The sequence below is a fragment of the Sinohyriopsis cumingii genome, chromosome 10, assembly GCF_028554795.1.
Source record: "Sinohyriopsis cumingii isolate HCF-2022 chromosome 10, ASM2855479v2, whole genome shotgun sequence".
NCBI lineage: Eukaryota > Metazoa > Mollusca > Bivalvia > Unionida > Unionidae > Sinohyriopsis > Sinohyriopsis cumingii.
Window position 1 is genome coordinate 50,958,511 of NC_142970.1, and position 21,253 is coordinate 50,979,763.

Below are 21,253 nucleotides of genomic sequence, written 5' to 3' on the forward strand. Positions count from 1 at the left end.
TCTATGAAACATAAATGCCCCACCACATGAACCTACATGACGTACGGAGAAACACCACAGGAATCTATAGGATGCATGTAGATATACCACAGGAACCTGCAGGATGTATAAACTATTGGTAATTACAAGATGTATGGAGGTAAACCACAGGAATGTACAAGATGCATGAATGCACACCACAGAGTCCTACCTGATACATGGATGAACACTAAATGGACCGACAGGAACTAATGGAGGTACAAATGAATTAACAAGAGTAAAGCTACATATTTATTCCATATTCCACAGATTATCCGAAACCTTCATGTAAACTAAATATATCACACATCAAGATCCAACATTAGAATGATAATAGTCCAATTAATCTGGTCATTACCAGAAACATTTTATAATTTCTTCCTTTTCATCCAAATGTACATGTGTTTCTTAAAATCTATGTTTTTAATCATTGCATGAAGTTATGAATGATATATCTCTGTAAATCTTGAAGCAGAACTCATTTTAAAGTTTTTCTATGTTTACATAACAGAGGCCATGCTTACTGTTATTACATCAGCTCCATTTGTAGAAATTTACAAGGAAGATTTTCCTGTCAGGATGGTTTCTATTAAACCTTTTTTTTTTTGATAATGGATTTAAAAAATCTTTTTCTAGTAACTGCAGCCATATTGGACGGCAGAATGGCATCATGTAAAAGAACAAACTGAAGTAATATAGATCTTATTGCCAGGATGCTCCACTAAAATTTTGGTCAAATCCTCCTGTGAAGTTGTTGAGAATAGATTTTAGATGTTACTACATGTATTCTTATTAACAATGGTCGTTTCTGACGGCAGAATAACATCAGCTGATTTCATATCTAAGTTACAAGGTATTCTGTCACTTCTAATCAAATTCTGTCGAGTGATTTTTGAAAAGTAATTTAAACGTCAGATTTAAAATTTGTATTTTAATCATCCACACAGAATATTTCAAGGAAATATGTTTCCACTTCCCCATGTGAAGAAAAATTTGATGTGCCAAATGAATCAAGCACTTGTAAAGAACTTGACATTCTAAGATAAAATGTTCACAGTCAGTTGCGAACATTCTATGCATAGGTAATGATCTTTTATTGAACACAATGGGCCTTACAGCATTTTCTATATCCCTAGGCAAGTCCCATTATGTATCTTCATTAAAAAAGGTATCAAGTTTTCTCTGTAGTACAACCAAGAGTTTACGAGGCTTTGTGTTATTTTATTCTGTGATGTCACGATTTACCAAAAATAAAAGAAACAATCTTGCTCTTACAGGGCGTGGGGAGATCATTATTCTATTTTCAGCTGAACAATTGAGAAAAATTACCAGTTATCGCATTACAATACATGGACAGTATGTCACACGTCCTTGTGTGTTGGGATTCCTTCATGACAATTTACACATTTTTGTATCTCTCGACTCCAGGCTGTCCAGATAAATCACTTAGCTGTACAATTATTGTGGCCATTAGCAAATGTTTGGGCTTCTTGGGCTTTGTGACTATTTGATCTCTGTCTAGACAAACAGCATGTACATGACTTCTCATCATGTCAAACATGCTTTTATTCCATAAAGTCTCTGTGCTAGGTTCTTTCCAAGCCTATTCTATGAATATGTAATAATCTTTTAAAAGGAACATAAAGGCTTTTGTTCTAACACAATTACTTTCTTTTCATTTCTTCATAGCAAAAAGGTGTAGAGTTTTTTCTAAAATGGAGTAAACAATGACATCCAAGGTAGTTAGAGATTTTGTTTTGCTACATCATTGTGTGCAAAATATTACAATTGTTCCATGGAATGTATTATTTCCTTTGTGAACTACATTTAGATGTTACATGATGTTCATAAACTTGGATTCTAAGGACAGGACCTAAGATATTACTGTAATATTTGCCGTTTTATACAAGAAGCATATCTCATTATGAATCTGAGATGTTGTTGTTGTTGTTGTGTTTAACACCCTTTTTCAGCTCAAGACAGGCTATACATGGTGGCCAGTATAAATGGTTGAGGAAGAACCTGGCTAAACCCTGGAAAGAACCACTGACCCATGAGAAGATACTTGCATGCTTTCTCATATACCCACATAGGCCAAAACCAAGACTCAAACCCACGCAGACAGAGGTGAGATGGCAATGATCCATAATGGTGTGTACTTTAGACCACTCGGTCACTCATGGCCCCAAATCTGAGATGATGAAGCTTTCTGATTTATGTGCATGACAGGAAATCACGGCAAATCAGTACAGAGTTTTAACATGTAATGATATCACATCCAAGTTTCACTTAATACATCATCGGATACAGAAGCTACAGTACTCCCTCTTTATAAATTTGTTCAACAGTCATAGATTATACCCTCTTATAAGCAAAGCCATCTTACAAAGTTGTTCCTAGAGCAATAGGGTATAACCCCTTTATAGTGAGACCATCTTATAAAGCTGTTCTTAAATGTCTTAGAGTAACCTCCTTAAGGTGAGACATTCATATAATGCTTTTCTTAGACTCACAAAGTATACCCCCGTAATGTGAGACCGTCTTATAAAGCTGTTCTTAATGTCATAGAGTAACCTTCTTAAGATGAGACATTCATATAATGCTTTTCTTAGACTCACAAAGTATACCCCCGTAATGTGAAACCATCTTATAAAGCTGTTCTTAATGTCTTAGAGTAACCCCCTTAAGGTAAGACATTCATATAATGCTTTTCTTAGACTCACAAAGTATACCCCCGTAATGTGAGACTGTCTTATAAAGCTGTTCTTAATGTCATAGAGTAACCCTCTTAAGATGAGACATTCATATAATGCTTTTCTTAGACTCACAAAGTATACCCCCGTAATGTGAGATTGTCTTATAAAGCTGTTCTTAGACTATACCCCTTAGAGTGAGACTGTTCTATAAAGCTGTTCCTGGAGTCATGGACTATATCGCAATACCGTTTTATAAATCTGTTTCTAGCATATTAGTGTATACCCCTTATTGCAAGGCCATTTCATCATGTCATAGTGAAGTTATATATATCATGTATGTCATTAAAAAGCAGTCTCTCTATAAGGCTTATCATTATAACATGGTTTCTGTATAAGTCAAGTACAATCATGGATACCATTTCTTCATGTCATAGCGAAGTTATATATATCATGCATGTCATTAAAAGGCAGTCTCTCTATAAGGCTTATCATTATAACATGGTTTCTGATAAGTCAAGTACAATCATGGATTCCATTTCATCATGTCATAGTCAAGTTATATATATATCATGTATGTCATTAAAAGGCAGTCTCTCTATAAGGCTTATCATTATAACATGGTTTCTGTATAAGTTAAGTACAATCATGGATACCATTTCATTATGTTGTAGTAAAATTATATGTATCATCCTAAGATACTGCTAGAATGCAGTATACTCTGGCTTCCATGGATTTCATTATAACTAAGGGAAGACTGCATTATTTGTACTGTATCAGCCTCCGAATTACATTTCTATTATAAATCACAAATTTCAAGACTGAACAAGTTTCCTTCACTATCAGAAGCAATCATTTTGTAGAAAACCCTTGACAGAGTTTGATACAGATAAAAAATAAACAAAATTACCCTAACTGTCTATGAACAAATTTTCCACTCAAAAAACATAACGCTACCAATGCCTATTTCTTCAGCTATGACTCAATGCTAATGTAATTCCTAGAATCAATAGCACTGCGTAACTCTGATGATTTTCTAACAAAGGCATGAAGACAATGATACTGTATACAAATAATCATAAGAAGTTCAATAAATATAACAAAAAAAGGCATGTATAATCATACTGATTCAAGATTTTTAATCCAACTCATAAACTGGAATGAAGTCCCCAATATAAACCTATCATTGGAATGAAGTCCCCAAAATCAATCCATCATATTAAAGATCAATCTGTCACAGAAAATAAATTGAACTTGACAGGTTTTATATCTTTGGTCTTCTGTTGGTAATAATTATTGAAAGTTTGCTTGAGGAATTTTAATAACTGAAAGGTTCCAAATAATTTTGATTATCTTAATTTTTAAGTTACTTGGCACTCCTTTATACTTCAAATTCCTTGGCACTCCTTTATACTTCAAATTACTAATGAAAATGACCAGTGATTGATTAAATCTGCAATTTAAATTGGACTATTATCTTGACATATATACAAATCTCTCTCATGGCTAAATGCTTTTTAAAACAAAAATGTCCAGCTCTTTTTAAGGCTTTTTCGACAGTGAAATTAAGTTTTTTAAGGATTACTTGAGACCCTTACAGAATGGGAAGAATAAAAACAATTTGGTTTAGAAAATTTACATTTTCAAAATGCAAAACCTGTTCTGTTTTTAGATTCTCCCATAACATCTGAACTAGATATATGATCTTGTACCAAAATACAAAATGTAATCCTAGAAACATGTATAATTATTGAAATTCATATAAATATCAATGTAACTCAGTTTAATTACAGAATTAAAATATTAACTTTACTCTGCTTAACTGAAAGTATTTTAGGTGAGGGATGTTTTGTTTCCAATTGTTAAAATGTTAGTTTTTGACCCACCCACCCCCATCCCTATATCCATTTTCCTATAGTTTTAAATTCATTTGTAACAAGTTGCAGTGAAAGTGCTTTAGTGCCAATGTTCTTGGTGGATTTTGAGTTTCCCAGCTTTTCTTGTTCAAATCTAGTCACAGAAATAATTATTTATATTCGGAACAACAGCAAAGATGTTTTATTTGATTCTGTCCAATCAGTTTATTCAATTTTCTAAATAAAATATAAACCACAGTTTTTATTTTGTTTTAAAGGCATGTAGTGTGTATGCCTTCCATTTCAGTGTTTAGGTTTGTTACACTGCATGTGACTCTATTTATAGAAGTTAGTATAAAGTAGTTTTACATATATTTTATACAGAAATAAATGCAATTGGGTCTGATCACATGATTATGTTCTGACCAATGGAAATCTTCCCTTCATTTATCAACTGATGGAAATGCAACTATATTATAATAAGGTCACATTCCAAACTAGACTCGAGTTTGTTGACATGTATCAGCTTGGTAAAAATACCTATCCTTAAATACGGAACATAACTTTAATTTGATGTGAAATGAACTGTGACATATAATCATAGGGCACCATTATTCCAGTAATACCTATAAGTAACAAATAAAAGATATTATCAATCAACCTACATTTATATTATGACAGATTAACAAAGAGAAACATTTGTTTCATATTAGGAAAATTCACGATTTTTTTCCCCTGACTTTGATTAATATTTGCATAATTCAAAAGCTTTTCCTGATCAGAATCAAACCCATTATTTATCTCGGCTTTTCCATATTCCCTTGAACCCTCTAAAAGGTAAAAAAAAAAAAATCATGTGGTCCATTTTATCTGGTGCAGTTGCAAAGCAAGAGAAAGCAATAACCACCAATGACAGGTGGTATGCCTAATTAACATTCATTATCCTCTACCACACTTTTGTGAGGGGATATTTCAATAACTCTCATCTGTTCAACAGTCTATCTGTTTGCAACTACATCTACTAAGCCAAATGAAGGAGATTCACCATAAGTTGGATATGTAGTGACCATTTGTGAGAGGGGATACCATCTTTTGGCCCATTCCATGGGTCACTTGGAGGAGTCAAATGTCAAATAAATAAGAATATAAAAATTAAAATCAAGTAACTGTGACACTTTTAAATATTTTTTTTATATAACAAACTTTGTAATTTCATTACTAGTAAGTGGAAATGTATCTGTGTGCAACAGATTCTGGGTTCTGACCCCTTGATCATGGTCTGAGTCACAGATTCAGGGGGATTTAAAAATAATAAAATAACAAAGACTTTCCATGGTCAGGAAGCCACAGCAACAAAGTTGATCGAGCACTGAACTTGTAATCCAAAGGGTTGCAGGTTTGATACATGCCCAGGTCAGCTGCCGTGGTGTGTCCCTCAGAAGTGTACTTAGCTCTGATTTCCTTTGCATGATATAGCCAATAAAGTGATAAAAATGAAATACTCATGCCAGTACTTACAGTCAAATACCAACACTAATACTTACTGTCAAATACATACACTAATAGTCAAATACCAACACTAATACTTAGTCAAATACCATGAATACTTACAAATGCCCATACTAATACTTAGTCAAATACCCACACTAATACTTACTGTAAAATACATACACTAATAGTCAAATACCAACACTAATACTTAGTCAAATACCACGAATACTTACAAATACCCACACTAATACTTAGTCAAATACCCACACTAATACTTACTGTCAAATACATACACTAATAGTCAAATACCAACATTAATACTTAGTCAAATACCACGAATACTTACAAATACCCACACTAATACTTAGTCAAATACCCACACTAATACTTACTGTCAAATACATACACTAATAGTCAAATACCAACACTAATACTTAGTCAAATACCATGAATACTTACAAATACCCACACTAATACTTAGTCAAATACCCAGCTAATACTTAAAGTCAAATACCCACAATAATACTTACAGTCAAATACCCACAATAATACTTATAGCCAAATACCCACAATAATACTTATAGCCAAATACAAACACTAATATTTAGTCAAATACCCACACTAATACTTACATTTGAATACCCACACTAATACTTAGTCAAATACCAAAACTAATACTTAGTCAAAAACCCACAATAATACAGTCAAATTCAGACAGAAATACTTAGTCAAATACTGACACTAATACTTAGTAATAAAAAAAACCATACTAATACTTACAGTCAAATACATGTACCAACACTAATACTTAGTCATATACCCACACTAATACTTAGTCAAATGGTGACACTAATACTTGGTCAATCAGTACTGGCTGCCATGCATAGCTTATTGTGTGCTGAAAATGGCATTAAACCCAACAACAACTTAGTCAAATACCCACATTAATACTTAGTCAAATACTCACACTAATACTTACTGTCAAATACTGACACTAATACATAGTCAAATACACACACTAATATTTACAGTCAAATACCCACACTAATACTTAGTCAAATACCCACACTAATACTTACAGTCAAATATCCATACTAATATTTACAGTCAAATACCCACACTAATACTTATAGTCAAATACCAACATTAATAATTAGTCAAATACCAACACTAATATTTAGTCAAATACCCACACTAATACTTAGTCAAATACCAACACTAATACTTTCAGTCAATTACCAACACTAATACTTAGTCAAATACCCACACTAATACTTACAGTCAAATATCCACATTAATACAGCCAAACACCCACACTAATATTTAGACCAAGACCCACACTAATACTTACAAATACCAACACTAATACTTAATGAAATACCCACATTACTACTTACAGTCAAATATCCAAACTAATACTTAAAGGAGACCAGAAATACAGAATAATAATAAAAGCACTATAGAAGAAAACCTGATTCTGAAGTATCATCTGCGACCGTAATGCCAGTATTTAAATATTGGCATATCTTCTAGGAGCTGAATTTCTGCGACCTCATATGCAAAATGTCCGTGCCTATTCGGTTACTTTCAGGGTGTGACATCATAATAGCGACTCCAGCATCCCAACTGATAATTGCCAGAGTAAAAGACAATGCCATTTTGCGTTGCTTACGGGTTTAATAGCACATTAAGAAAAGCCTATGGACAACATTTTTTTCTTTTTCCCAAAGAAAAAGGCATAAAGAATGTATGGATACATTATTACAAGTGAGTCGATTTCAAAGCAACACCATACAGCACTCTGTGATCATTACATTTCTAAAGGAATGTTACGAGAACAATCCTGTAAAAAATGACAGCTCTAGGATACGCAAATCCTAGGCCTAGATTAAAAGTTGTCGCTGTTCCAGACATACTGTTGGATATTTTAAATCCTGGGAAAAGTGTTAAACACGTGAGTTACGAAAATAGGCAGAAAGCCAAGTAAGTGACCACAAAATGCAACAATCAATTCACAGATCTTTTATCTACACCAGCAGTGCTAAAAATGTGATAGCCCAACACCCGAGGTCCCTCTAATTTTAGTTTGGGCCCATCCTGTATTCAAAGTTAGGTGTCCGTCGGGTTTGTCAGAAAATAATTGTTTGCCTGAGGAAACTTTGATCGCGCTGATGAGATGAGTAAATGTATTTTCAAGATGTTGACATACATACCTTAACACGGCACAATCGAAATCAACTCACCTCTGTCCTAGGTGAAATTGAGGTCTGATTTTAATCAAATGGAAACTTTGCTAAAAATAAAATTCTAAACCCCTGACATGGTCATGTTTCGAGAAAACACAATTTTCAGTAATCTAAAACAAAAATTAAAAATTTAAAAAAAATTCAGTCTATGCCTGTTACACATAGTACATGTATGTATAAACAGTAATCTGTAATGATTGGAACTGATATAAAACTATCCCTTGGGATGTTTAAATAGCAGCGACTAAAAGAAAAGAGGTCAGTTATAAAGTCAAAGTTTAAATTTAACTGGCTGACAACATAAATTGGGGGGGGGGAGGCTACTATTGACCCCACCCCTTTCCCCAATGTGCAAGCGCCCATGGGACGTGCCATTTCTCCCTGTGATAAGCCTTATTATCCCCCAGGACAAGACCCTTGTATCTTATTCTGGTCAGCTGTGGCTAAACTGCATAATAGCTAAAGGTTAGACTTTAGTACACAAGCATAAGGCCAGTGTGACTAATTAACAGGTAATCCATAGCAATTTATTTATCTTGCAAAAAGGACTGCCCTTTGGACATACTTCAAAGAAACCATGTTCTACAATCTGTATATGTAAACATCATCATTGATTGACAAATAAACGATGCCCTATTTTATTATAACTTACGATGCCTAGGACTTCATTTTAACAGTTAAAATCTGTTTTTCCCACAAATAAAGAGGAATGTCAGGCGTTAACTGGCCAAGTTTATTTGGTGGAAATGGAGATTGATTTTGTTTTCAGACAAAAGTAGGCAACAGTGATCATTCATGGGATTTAAGCTAATTGGTGACAATTTTATTTTTTTAATGTTTTTATTACTGTACTACAATGCTGTTGTAGTGTTTTTAAAAAATCTGAAATTTATGTGAATAATGTTTAATCTTAACATTCTATTTACTGAAGAAAAAAACTTGTGTGATATTTATTATTTCATCACTACAATATTCACAAGTGATAAAACAGAATACGGCATATGTGGCTTGTATACGTTTTATCTATTTATGTATGTTTGGTTTATTTTCTTCTGAGAAATGAAAATTGGCAGACATAATGTAATAATAGGGAGTTCTCTGCGAAAACTCGGGAGATAGTACGAGATCAGGTGGTAGGTGTGGAAATACCCCAAAAATCATCCCCGTTCTAGTCTCTTCGCCCAGAATTCAGTATTATCTCTCAGCATTTCAGTGTTGGATGTATATTTTCAAGATATCATACCTTTGGTGGTGGTGGTGGTGGTTAGTGTGTGTGTGTGTGTGTGTGTGTTGGGGGTAGGTAACGAATATGTCATTTACATATAATATGATTGAACCTCATCCTTCTTAAATGAATTTATTGCATTATGGTAAATTTTTTATTTTTACATTGGGCACCATCACCTAATCCTTATCACATTTTTGCACAGCACACGATGTATAAGTATTTATTTAAAAATTAGATTGCTTTTTTTTTTAAATTGCAAAATATGAAATATGAGCACCTTCTCACTGTTGTACTTTACTGCTGTCAGGTCTTAAACACACTGTTAACACACAATTCAACAAATATAGTTATGAGCATAACTCGGAAGCATATTCAACTTTTGAATGAGGAACCCAAATCTGGTCTCCTCCTGTCTGTCTCGCTCACCATGTACATGTTTGTATTTTGAAGACTGGCTAGTATTGCATCACGGGACCATGTGATCTGTCTCATGAAAGCTCAGAAAAACTCGGCAATTTACGGAATCGTGGTATCTTCCGCGCAATATAATCACTACCCGCCTACGATATTTAATTTATAAACATCACAGTCCAATTAAAATGTGTACAGAATTACATACATAAAAGGAAATGTTTTGTTTCTGGTCTCCTTTAATGTCAAATACCCACACTAACATTTACAGTCAAATACCCACATTATTACTTAGTCAAATACCCACACCAATACTTTCAGTGTACCATGCACTGTCTAAAGCATTTTAATACTCTAGCTGACCATCACAATCTCAAGTAGTATTAGGTGCATGTGTGTGTGTGTGCACATGTCTGTGTGAGAAAATCAAAAGAAAACTCTATGGTGGCTACATGAGCATGTAAATTTCTCTGCCTCATCAAAGGAATTATCTTCATGTACAATGTACTTGACTTTATCTGACGTTGTTTTTGGGTTTAACACCATTTTTCAGCACAAGATAGGCTATACATGGCGGCCAGAATAAATGGTGGAGGAAGAACCAGTGAAAACCATGGAAAGAACCACCCACCCACGAGAAACTACTGGCAAGCTTTCTCATGTACCTACAATGGCAGAGCCTGAGTCTTGAATCCAAGCAGAAAGAGATGAGATGGCAGTGATCTGTAATGATGTGCGCTTCAGGCCACTCGGGGCCCTGACTTAATCTGAATTTCAATTCACAGCCCATCATTTTCACCTACAAGTAATTGCTGAACCAACATGTGTCAGGGTCTAACTCCAATGTTGTACTTTTATTACAAAATAATTCAAATATACATGTTTGAAACAAATTTATCATGGCTATTTGTTTATATTTATCTACCCAACTGGTGATAATTTTCAAAAAAAGAAAAACATAAATTGGACAGAAAATGCCAGGTTAATGAGTCAGTGTGATTATCTCTGTCCAGGCAATTCGCCAATTCATCTGGCCTGTGGGCTGACCATTTAAATTTTCATAAAATTTGTATCACCCTTCATTTTCCTATTCATTCTCCCACGTCATTTAAAATTAATGGATATATGACAATTTCAAATTAAGGACAAAAATACATATTTCCTGAAAGTGTCAAGTAAGCAATCTACATTAAACAGCACACATTACGGTATGTACTCACTTATAAATCGAGTCAAACTACAAACAACAAAGATCCTAATCTGCTGCAGCATAATGTGCCTGCAGATCAGGGTCTATACTGTCCTACTGATTACTCTTAACAAAGTGAACAGACCCAGACTTGCTGAAGCATCATGTGATGACAGATCTGGGTCTCTGCAGTTTGAAGTAGGACTCGTCCTATAAGCAAGTATATATAGTAACTTAAAACGGGGAAGAGGGGTATAAATGGACAGTATGTTTAACATCTGGAAATACTGATAAACCTTATCAATGGAAATGTCACATGCTTGTTACCATGATAGATTATCAATGAAAATTGATTTGATGACCAGTCCAGATAAGACTAGGCAGAGTCATTTGATCTACAACTGATTTTCTATCTGTCAAGTGTTTTAACCCTGCTAATCACCCTACTGCCTTCACAAGCCGCCACTTATTTGGTACTACAGCTATCAAGTATGATAAGGTGAACAAAATACTTTGTAAGAAAGCATGACTGGAATTTAGAACCTGTTCAAATTAGCACTGACATATAGAAAGCCACAGTGGGTTGAATACAAAAAAATATTACTTGTAGAGGGTCTGACACATTTTAAAGTCTGATGAACTGTGCTACCGGAAAAACCCTGAGAGGAAAGTCAGCTTAAATTTACCAGCCAAGTCAAGGCACTTTAATGTGAAATGTGGTCTCTCTATTAGCTAAAACTGAAATGATGTTGCATGTTAATGACTTACATGCTAAAAAATGTACCTGTATCCATATATTTTATTCAGTTATTTTACTTATTTTGATGAATATAAATTATTTGAAATTTTTAAAATAATAAATCACAGTTCCATCTATTAAGAGCAGATTAATGTTGGTTTCTAAGTGCATTTCATATGCACAAATTATTTGAAAACCATTATGTACATCACCTTACATGAGATATGCAAAATAAACAATTCTTTTGAAGAACTGAATATTGTAAAGAGAATAAATCTGAGTACAAAGAAAGAAAATATAATTTGTATCACCAGTAATTCAAAGCAAGAAAAATTGTAACTGCATGGCTCATGCATGTTGTCATTATTATTTTTTGGCGTTGGTCTTGTTGTTTCCAACTATAACTCAGCGCATACTTCAAAAGCTACACTACCTTCCTTTTCAGAATTTCAGGATAAACCTGGCAAAATTCAACTGTAAATGATACATGGAATAGTCCAATCAAAGCTGATGGGATGTGAGTTCCATCTTTCTATCAGTCTGCTAATTTCAGGGACTTATGACCAAAGTACCTGACCTCACTTCAGCCATTAAAGTCTGTTGTTTGTGGAAAAATAAGACATTTCTCGGTTGTGCCTGAGAAGGCATGCTTGGCAGAGATATATCTAAAGTCAAATGCATGAGAAATTGGTCAAGCAATCTGGGTTAGTATGATCCTTTCAGACTTTTAAAGGTTGGAATATTTTTGGTAACCAGAAGCCATATTTGGACTTTTAAAGGTTGGAATATTTTTGGTACCTAGAAGCCATATTAGGACTTTTAAAGGTTGTAATATTTTTGGTAACCAGAAACCATATTTGGACTGATAAAGGTTGTAATATTTTTGGTAACTAGAAGCCATATTTAGACTTTTATAGGTTGTAATATTTTTGGTAACTAGAAGCCATATTTAGACTTTTATAGGTTGTAATATTTTTGGTAACTAGAAGCCATATTTGGACTTTTAAAGGTTGGAATATTTTTGGTAACCAGAAACCATATTTGGACTTTTAAAGGTTGAAATATTTTTGGTAAATAGAAGCCATATTTTGGACTTTTAAAGGCTGGAATATTTTTGGTAACCTGAAGCCATATTTGGACTTTTAAAGTTTGGAATATTTTTGGTAACCAGAAGCAATACTGGATGGTGGTTTAGCATCATTTATTCCAATTTGGAAGGCATTATGGCCAAGTCAAAATGCTTTTCTTCAAATCTGGTCAACATAAACTGACTGATTTAAATAAAGAAATTGTTTAAAGGTTGATCTATTTTGGGTAAATACCACCATATTTAGCAGTGGCTCAGTATCATTTCTATAAAACTGAATGGCCTTCATGTCTGGGTGCTTTCTGTCTAATATAGTCAAATTTTATCAAGCAGTCTTTTGAGATTAAGTCATTTAATATTGTTGCTATTGTTCTGGGCTTCATGCAACTTCTCAGCACATGGTGGTGAGCATATCTGATGGAGGAAGAACCAACAAAAACACAGGGAAGAACTACAAACCCACACTGGCCTTGTCGGAGACTTGAACCTATGTGGACAGAAGTGAAATGTGAGTGATTTGTAATGGAAAATGACTTAGTCCACTCAGCCACTCGGAGTCTCCATTTAATAGCTTTTTTCATTTTAGCAATGATAGCAGATCATTATCATCATTTTGCATAAACAGGTCTCCATGCAGAATGCCTTCGATTGAATTTGGTCAAATTTGTTGGACCTTTTTTTGAGAAGTTATTTAAAGATTGTTTTTATAGCAAATGGTGGCCAAATTTGATGGACATGCAGAATTATTCGTTCAAACTTGAAAGGCTTTTGTGGCACACTGCTTTGTGTCGGACTTGGTCCAGTTCCGTATTATGAGCAGTTATTAAAAGCCATAAGGTGTTTCTATTTATAGTGATGGCATCCATATACATATGAATGAATGGAATTTAATGGCAGATCAGAACAATACTAGCTATATAGTGCTAAAAGTGTATCCAATTCTCCAAGAAGACAACCCTCCCCCACCCTCTCTCCAAATTAATGCAAAAATACAGCACTATAAGATAAAAGATAGAAGTAAAAGACGTGAAAATGCCTTAAAAGTTATATTAAATGATAGAAAGTAACAAATAAAATATTTTAAATATAGGGTAATTATTTTTTTACACAAACTGCACTTCCCTGAAAATGAACAAGACCTGCCCCTCCCATGTGGCTCTTCAGTACATAGCTTCCCAACAGATTTCACATCAAAACATTCCTGTCCTACAGGGTAATGCCCAGATTAAGTCATACTAAAAAAACACATCTTTTTTCAAAATTAATTTAAAGGTTCTTCTATTCTTTTTTAGTGGTACACATACTTGATATCTGTCTGGCATCATATGTATGAACTTATAAGGTCCTCATGCCTGGATGCTCTTTGTCAAATATTGGTTGAAATTGTTTTGGAGGTTGTTTAGGCTTTGCTAATGATCTAAATTAAGGCAAAGTTCAAGCTTAAACAGTGGCCCAAATCTCCATTAAATTGTATTGGAAATGTAAAAAAATATAATAAGACCCAGATATTCTTAATGTAGTCTTATACCGAATTTAGTTTCAATCTATGCATCCCCTCTTAAGTTACTGAGCTGAAACAAAAACCCATCTGGAACATGGAGGGAATGGACAGGACTGAATGAATTGTCATGGGCATGACCATAGTCCCTCTCCATGCCACAGGTCTAATAGGGGTTGAAAAAAAAAGTTGATACCATGTCATATAACTTTTTAAAAAAAGAAGAAAATCCATGTTTAATATGTCAAATGGCTGTTCTGAAAGGATGCTTCCACCTAAAGCTGAAAATCAGTGCAGATACAAGGCTAGATAAAAGTAACTTCTGCATAGAAATAAACGGCTACATTTTTACTTACAGTTTCACAATGCTGATATCTCATCGATTTCTGCAACTCCCTCATCTTCATCTAAACTCGGTAAATTAGGTCCATCAGCTTGATACATGTCATCCAGATCTGGAACTAACGACTCAATCTTCTTCTGCTTTGCACCTGAAAAATAGACATTTTGCGTAATCTTCAAGTTCACTTACTGTACCAAAGTCATAAATTATCCAGACATCATCATTCATTGATTTTTGCAGGCATAATTTTGCATGCTTTAACAACAAGTTGCGTGTGTGTGTGATTTGGATTTTTAGCATAGCTTTAACAATTTTTCAGTCATATCGCTACGATGTCTGCAGTGTGAAATTTTATAGTGATGTCTAGCACTGAGGCATCATGCCACAGACATGTAACATGATATCCCAACCAGTCACATTATCCTGACACAAGGCCGACCAGTCCTTAACACTAACCTCTTAATGCTGAGTGCCAAGCGAGGCAGCTGTTAGTACCATTTTTGTAAGTCTTTGGTATGACTCGGCCAGGGATCGAACCCAAGACCTCCCGCATCAGAGGCTGATGCTCTAACCATTAGGCCACTGGAGCATTTGTGTTGGTACTTAAATATGTGGAAATACCACCCAACATAAAACCCATAACAGCAAATTTGTTGGAAATTCACTGCACTGATTCTACCTGTACATAAAATATGCACATACATATATGTATGTACATGTGATAAATATGCACAAATATATGTACACATACTAAATATGCACATATCTGTCCACATGGTAAATATACATATACACATATGTCCACATGGTACATATGCACATATACAGTAAACATGGTAAAAAATATATACATATGTACACTTGGCCAATATATGTATATATGTACAGATGGTAAAAAAGTACATATACATATGTACAGATGGTAAAAATATGACATGTACATATACATACACCAGTGACTAATTTAATTTTATTACATCTGTATGCATGCAATTGCACATTATAAAGTATATAGTTACAGCCAGGCACTTGCACCGCGGTTTTATTGACAAATGGTTTTGCAGTGACGATTATTCATGATTATTTTATTTAACAGAACAGGTGGACTTATAAGAGGAAGAACACTGTACACACAATGGATATTTTGAACAGGTACCAGTTTTTTATTATCTTTTTTACTGGTTATGAATACCTAATATGTGTGTGTTTGTGTGTGTGTGTTTTCTTCTATACTGTTCAAATTTTAATTAACAACCATGGTTTAAGGAGGCGTAGATTTGCTGGGACTATTGTCTTTGCCAAAAATTGTCATTTTCTAAATGTGGTTTTATCAAGTTCACTTTCTCAATACATCACTGAAAAAAGACCTAACAAAAACTACCCACATACAAAGCTTTCTTTATTTTTATACAATGTAAATAGTGTGATTTCCCATGATTAGACTTGAGTTTTGTACAAGGAAAATACTGTGCCTTTTTTAAACTTACAATGGTAATCATCTTCAAGGTTTTTGTCAAAAATGACACTGCCATTAGCACATGACTGCAGAGTAGGTCCAACTGATTTCACAGAAGGATTGATGTTCTTTGGCGTCTTAAAATTTGTGGTTTGTAGCAACCACAAAGCGCACACACATCAATACCACACATAATTGTGGTGAGATTCCAGTACAAGGCTCACTAAAATTTTGCTGTGAGATCGGTGTCTATTCATTACATGGTTTTACTATCTTGGATGAACCAAACAAAAAGTGCATCACAATATAAGGGAAGTAACTCAAAATTGTACAAGTCATTTAAGAAACAGAGTTGTCTCTCATAAATGATCTAGTACACATTTCTGAAAAAGGTCGTGATTTTGCATCAAAATTATCTATGTCTAAAAGGTAACTTTTAACAATACTAAAAGTGTCACATACACAAACACTTCATTTTTTAACTGAAGAATAAGTAAAAAAATTATAATTAATTGGACATTAAATGCAGAATCAGTAGTTTTTAACTGAAACATCAGTATAAAATTTATAAATAATATAAATAATTGGTCATTAAATTCAAAATGATTATTGAATTAAAAACGACTATGATGTTATAAATAATTGAACATTTAATTCAAAATAATTATGTCGTCTATAATAAATTAGACAGTAATTCAAAATGATTACAATGTTTATAATTAACTGAACATTTAATTAAAAACAATCATGTTTTTAATTAATTGAACTTGACATTTAAAATGATTAAGATATTTATAATTAACTAACATTTGATTCAAAATGGTTATAATATTTATAACTCAACATTAAATTAAAAACAATCACATTACTGACAAGGTTTTTGTCAGGGTGATGCTAGAAAAAATGAAGAAACAGATGTCCATTTCATATGCTGTTCACTCTTGTACATTGGTACATCTGTAGCCTCTGTTGGTATAGAAATGTAGTCCAGTTTTGTGGAGACATGTTGTCTACTTGATTGGGAAAAAGGTTGCTATTTTTTCAACTGAAATGTATGGGTTATAGATAACTTAAAACTACAAGGAACTTGCGTTTGAAAAAAAAATCATGTCTCTTCCATTCCCATGGCATTATCATTCTGTCCCACTTGTAAATGACAGAAGGAGCACAAAAACTCATGTCTCTTCCTTCCTTTACAATAATATCATTCTGTCCCATCTGCAGTTGACAGAAGGGTTCCAGCAAGGAGAACAAAACAAAATTGTATGAAAAGTTTAAATTAAAAATTCTTGATCTGTAGGGTCTGGACATTAATTTTCCTGTTATTAGATCAAAACAAATGGGTCAAATTAAGCAACACACAGAAAATTACAGAACTGGTATAGCACATATGTGTGATTAGGATTTTTAACATAGTTTTAACAATTTTTCAGTCATATCATCATGATGTCTGTAGTGTGGTACCCACCCAGTCATATTATCCCAACACCAGGCCAACCAGTTCTAACACTAACCTCTTAATGCTGAGCGCCTAGTAAGGCAGCTGTTAGTACCATTTTTAGTCTTCGGTATGACTTGGCTGTGGTTTGAACCCATAACCTTCAGCTTCTAAGCCAGGTGCTCTAACCACTAGGCCACCAAAGTGGTGTAACTGGTATGGTAAATCTGATGTCTAAATAAGTGGCAACAAGCAAAAATCCCTGGCAAAAATAAGTCTAGGTAAAAAAAAAGGGAAAAAATATAGAAAATCTGTTATAATAGCAGAGAAATCTAGAAAAGACACACACAGATGCATTTAAATATGCTTACTAAAATTTATTAGTCAATTTCAGCAAGTTCTTGCTTAATCATGCAATCAAATTTTTATTTTAAAAAGCCTTAATATCTGTATTAAAAAAATACCAAAAAATCTGAACAATTTCTTAAAATCTATTTAAGTCATCTACATTTTAATACGGCAAATTTTCTTTTAAACTCATGTGAATTTTGCATACCTATGCAAGCAAGTATTTATTGGTCACAAAAGTTAAAGTCTAAAATTTTTTACAAAATAGTGTATACAAAAATGAAATTTTTTAAACTTAAATCAGATCATCTATATCTTATGATAAAAAAGCATTACAATTTTTATTTGTCCGTCTCAAGTAACGTTTGCTTAAACATGCATGCAAGGTTTTTGTCTCAAAAGGTCTATGTGACAAAAACTAAGGTATACAAGAACTGAAAAATAAGATCAGTGACTATATATCTTACCAAGGTATCTAAATATCAAATGTTGTCTTGTTTGGCTCAATAGCTTTCAGCTATCTTGCTTACAAGAAAGAGATAGGTGAGTGGATGGATGGAGAGACATTGCTAAACCAATCAGTCTTCCTAATTTAGTAGTCGGGACATGATACCTTGGCATATGTATCATAACGAAATAAGATGATCTGAAAGGCTTAGCATAAGAATGTGATCTGACTTGGTTTTAGAAAGCTAACATGATACCTTGGCATATGTATCATAACGAAATAAAATGATCTGAAAGGCTTAGCATAAGAATGTGATCTGACTTGGTTTTAGAAAGCTAACATGATACCTTGGCATATGTATCTTAACGAAATAAAATGATCTGAAAGGCTTAGCATAAGAATGTGATCTGACTTGGTTTTAGAAAGCTAACATGATACCTTGGCATATGTATCATAACGAAATAAAATGATCTGAAAGGCTTAGCATAAGAATGTGATCTGACTTGGTTTTAGAAAGCTAAACCAAATGTAACAAACACATTGACTATTTATTTCTATACTACAATTACATTTCTGAGACCATAATATACATCTGTAAAATTTCCAAAAGAATTAAAATTGAGGCCATTAAGCCATTCAGCTGCTTCACCAAAACTAGTGTATTGCAATAACACCCACAATGCACCATACTTAATTATTTACTAAATAAAGTCAATAAAATAGTGTACATTTAATATTACCTAATTTAATTTTTTTCAAAGAATACAGTTTCTGGATATCTGCACACAAAAAAATTAGTTAATAACTGACTGTAAAATGCTGTACCATCTACTTGTTAATGAAATTATTGTACATCTAATAATCTTAATATAAATTGCTTTCCAAATTTGTCGAATGCAGCAAAGGACCAAACACTGTGTCATCTTTATTTCTATCTTCAACTTTTTCTTCTCTTCTCCCATATTCATCTAAATTGACAGATGATGGAATTGGCCAATTGGACTGTGCTGTGAGCAAACCATGAAAACTGAACCTTCATTATTAAAACTGACTTTATCAGTTTATTTGATGACACCTACCTTCTGGTATATTTTGAACTGGTTCTCCAAGCGAAGGTAATTTAGTTGGTCCATTCAATGAAAAAATGTCATTTTTATCTTTTCGACTCTTGGCAAACTGGGAACCAATTAATGTCTCAGTATCATCATTATCATGGTGTTCCATGTCTCCGTTTTCTATCACAGTTTTACGTGTTGAGGAAATCTTATTCTTTTTCTCTGTCTTCTTCTCTGAGCTAGGCATTTGCACTGAATTAAGAACAAAATATTAACCACTTCAATAATGAAGACAGAACAAAGGTGTTAAAACAGATTTTAATTAAAGATTGAAACATGCCACTGTAATCAAGTTTAATGTTCAATGTTTTTTATATAAAAAAGTGCCTTCTATGAAGCAGCATCTACTTCCCTCTTCATCCATAATTTATAAACTAAGTGCAAACCATTTCAAACAAAACGCATACAACTGTAAAATGCCACCTTATTGACCACACTGAAAAAGAAGTATTTTCAGTTGTTAAAATAAATGCATTTCAAAAAGATCTATAAGGAATTTAAATTTAATGTGAAAATACATGACTGAATTTAACTTTTGTATTGTGTTGTGAAAAGCTGTGATTATTACACGTTTGATATTCAGAGGTGTTATTATATGCATGATATTGAGGTGTTATTACATGCGTGATATTCTGAGGTCTTATTGCATGTGATATTTTGAAGTTCTGAAGTGTTACTACATGTGATATTCTGAGGTATTACATATTAGGTGTTATTACACAATATCTTTTGGCGTTATTACAAGCGATATTTTCAGATGCTACTACACGTGTGATATTCTGAGGTGCTACTTACGTGTGTGATATTTTGAGGTGCTACTTACATGTGTGATATTTTGAGGTGTTATTATACTTGTGATGTTTTGAGGTGTTATTACACACAGAAAATAACTAAAATGTGAAAACTTTATGAAATCTTAATTTTCTGATATCATCTGAGAGATGCATAAGAATTCACTACTTTTGGTAGAATACTAACTTTTGTGGATTCTGAGCCTCAACTTTAACAACCCAATAAAGGGTATTGACCTATCCACAACTTTAAAGACCCAGTAAATGGTATTGCCCTATCCACAACTTTGAAGACCCCAAAAAGGGTTCTCTCCTATCCACAACTTCAACAACCCAATAAAGGGTATTGCCCTATCCACAACTTTAACAACCCAATAAAGGGTATTGCCCTATCCACAACTTTAACAACCCAATAAAGGGTATTGCCCTATCCACAACTTTAACAACCCAATAAAGGGTATTGCCCTATCCACAACTTTAAAGACCCAATAAATGGTATTGCCCTGTCCACAACTTCAAAGACCCAATAAAGGGTTCTCTCCTATCCACAACTTCAACAACCCAATAAAGGGTATTCCCCTATCCACAACTTTAACAACCCAATAAAGGGTATTGCCCTATCCACAACTTTAACAACCCAATAAAGGGTATTGCCCTATCCACAACTTTAACAACCCAATAAAGGGTATTGCCCTATCCATAACTATAACAACCCAATAAAGGGTATTGCCCTATCCACAACTTTAACAACCCAATAAAGGGTATTGCCCTATCCACAACTTTAAAGACCCAATAAAGGGTTCTCTCCTATCCAAAACTTCAACAACCCAATAAAGGGTATTCCCCTATCCACAACTT

At 33.6% G+C, this 21,253-nt stretch overlaps 1 protein-coding gene across 1 annotated transcript in view; it reads right to left on the reverse strand.

Annotated features, from left to right (window-relative positions):
• The window catches only part of LOC149790139 (protein PTHB1-like), an 82,159-nt gene that overhangs the window by 822 nt on the left and 60,084 nt on the right, over positions 1-21,253 (reverse strand). Inside the window, exons 21-22 of the mRNA XM_089972119.1 lie at positions 19,569-19,796; positions 14,813-14,947 (exon numbers count right to left, since the gene is read on the reverse strand). Of these exons, the coding sequence (XP_089828245.1) occupies positions 14,817-14,947; positions 19,569-19,796 (359 nt within the window). The 3' untranslated portion in view covers positions 14,813-14,816. The remainder of the gene's footprint in view (positions 1-14,812; positions 14,948-19,568; positions 19,797-21,253) is intronic.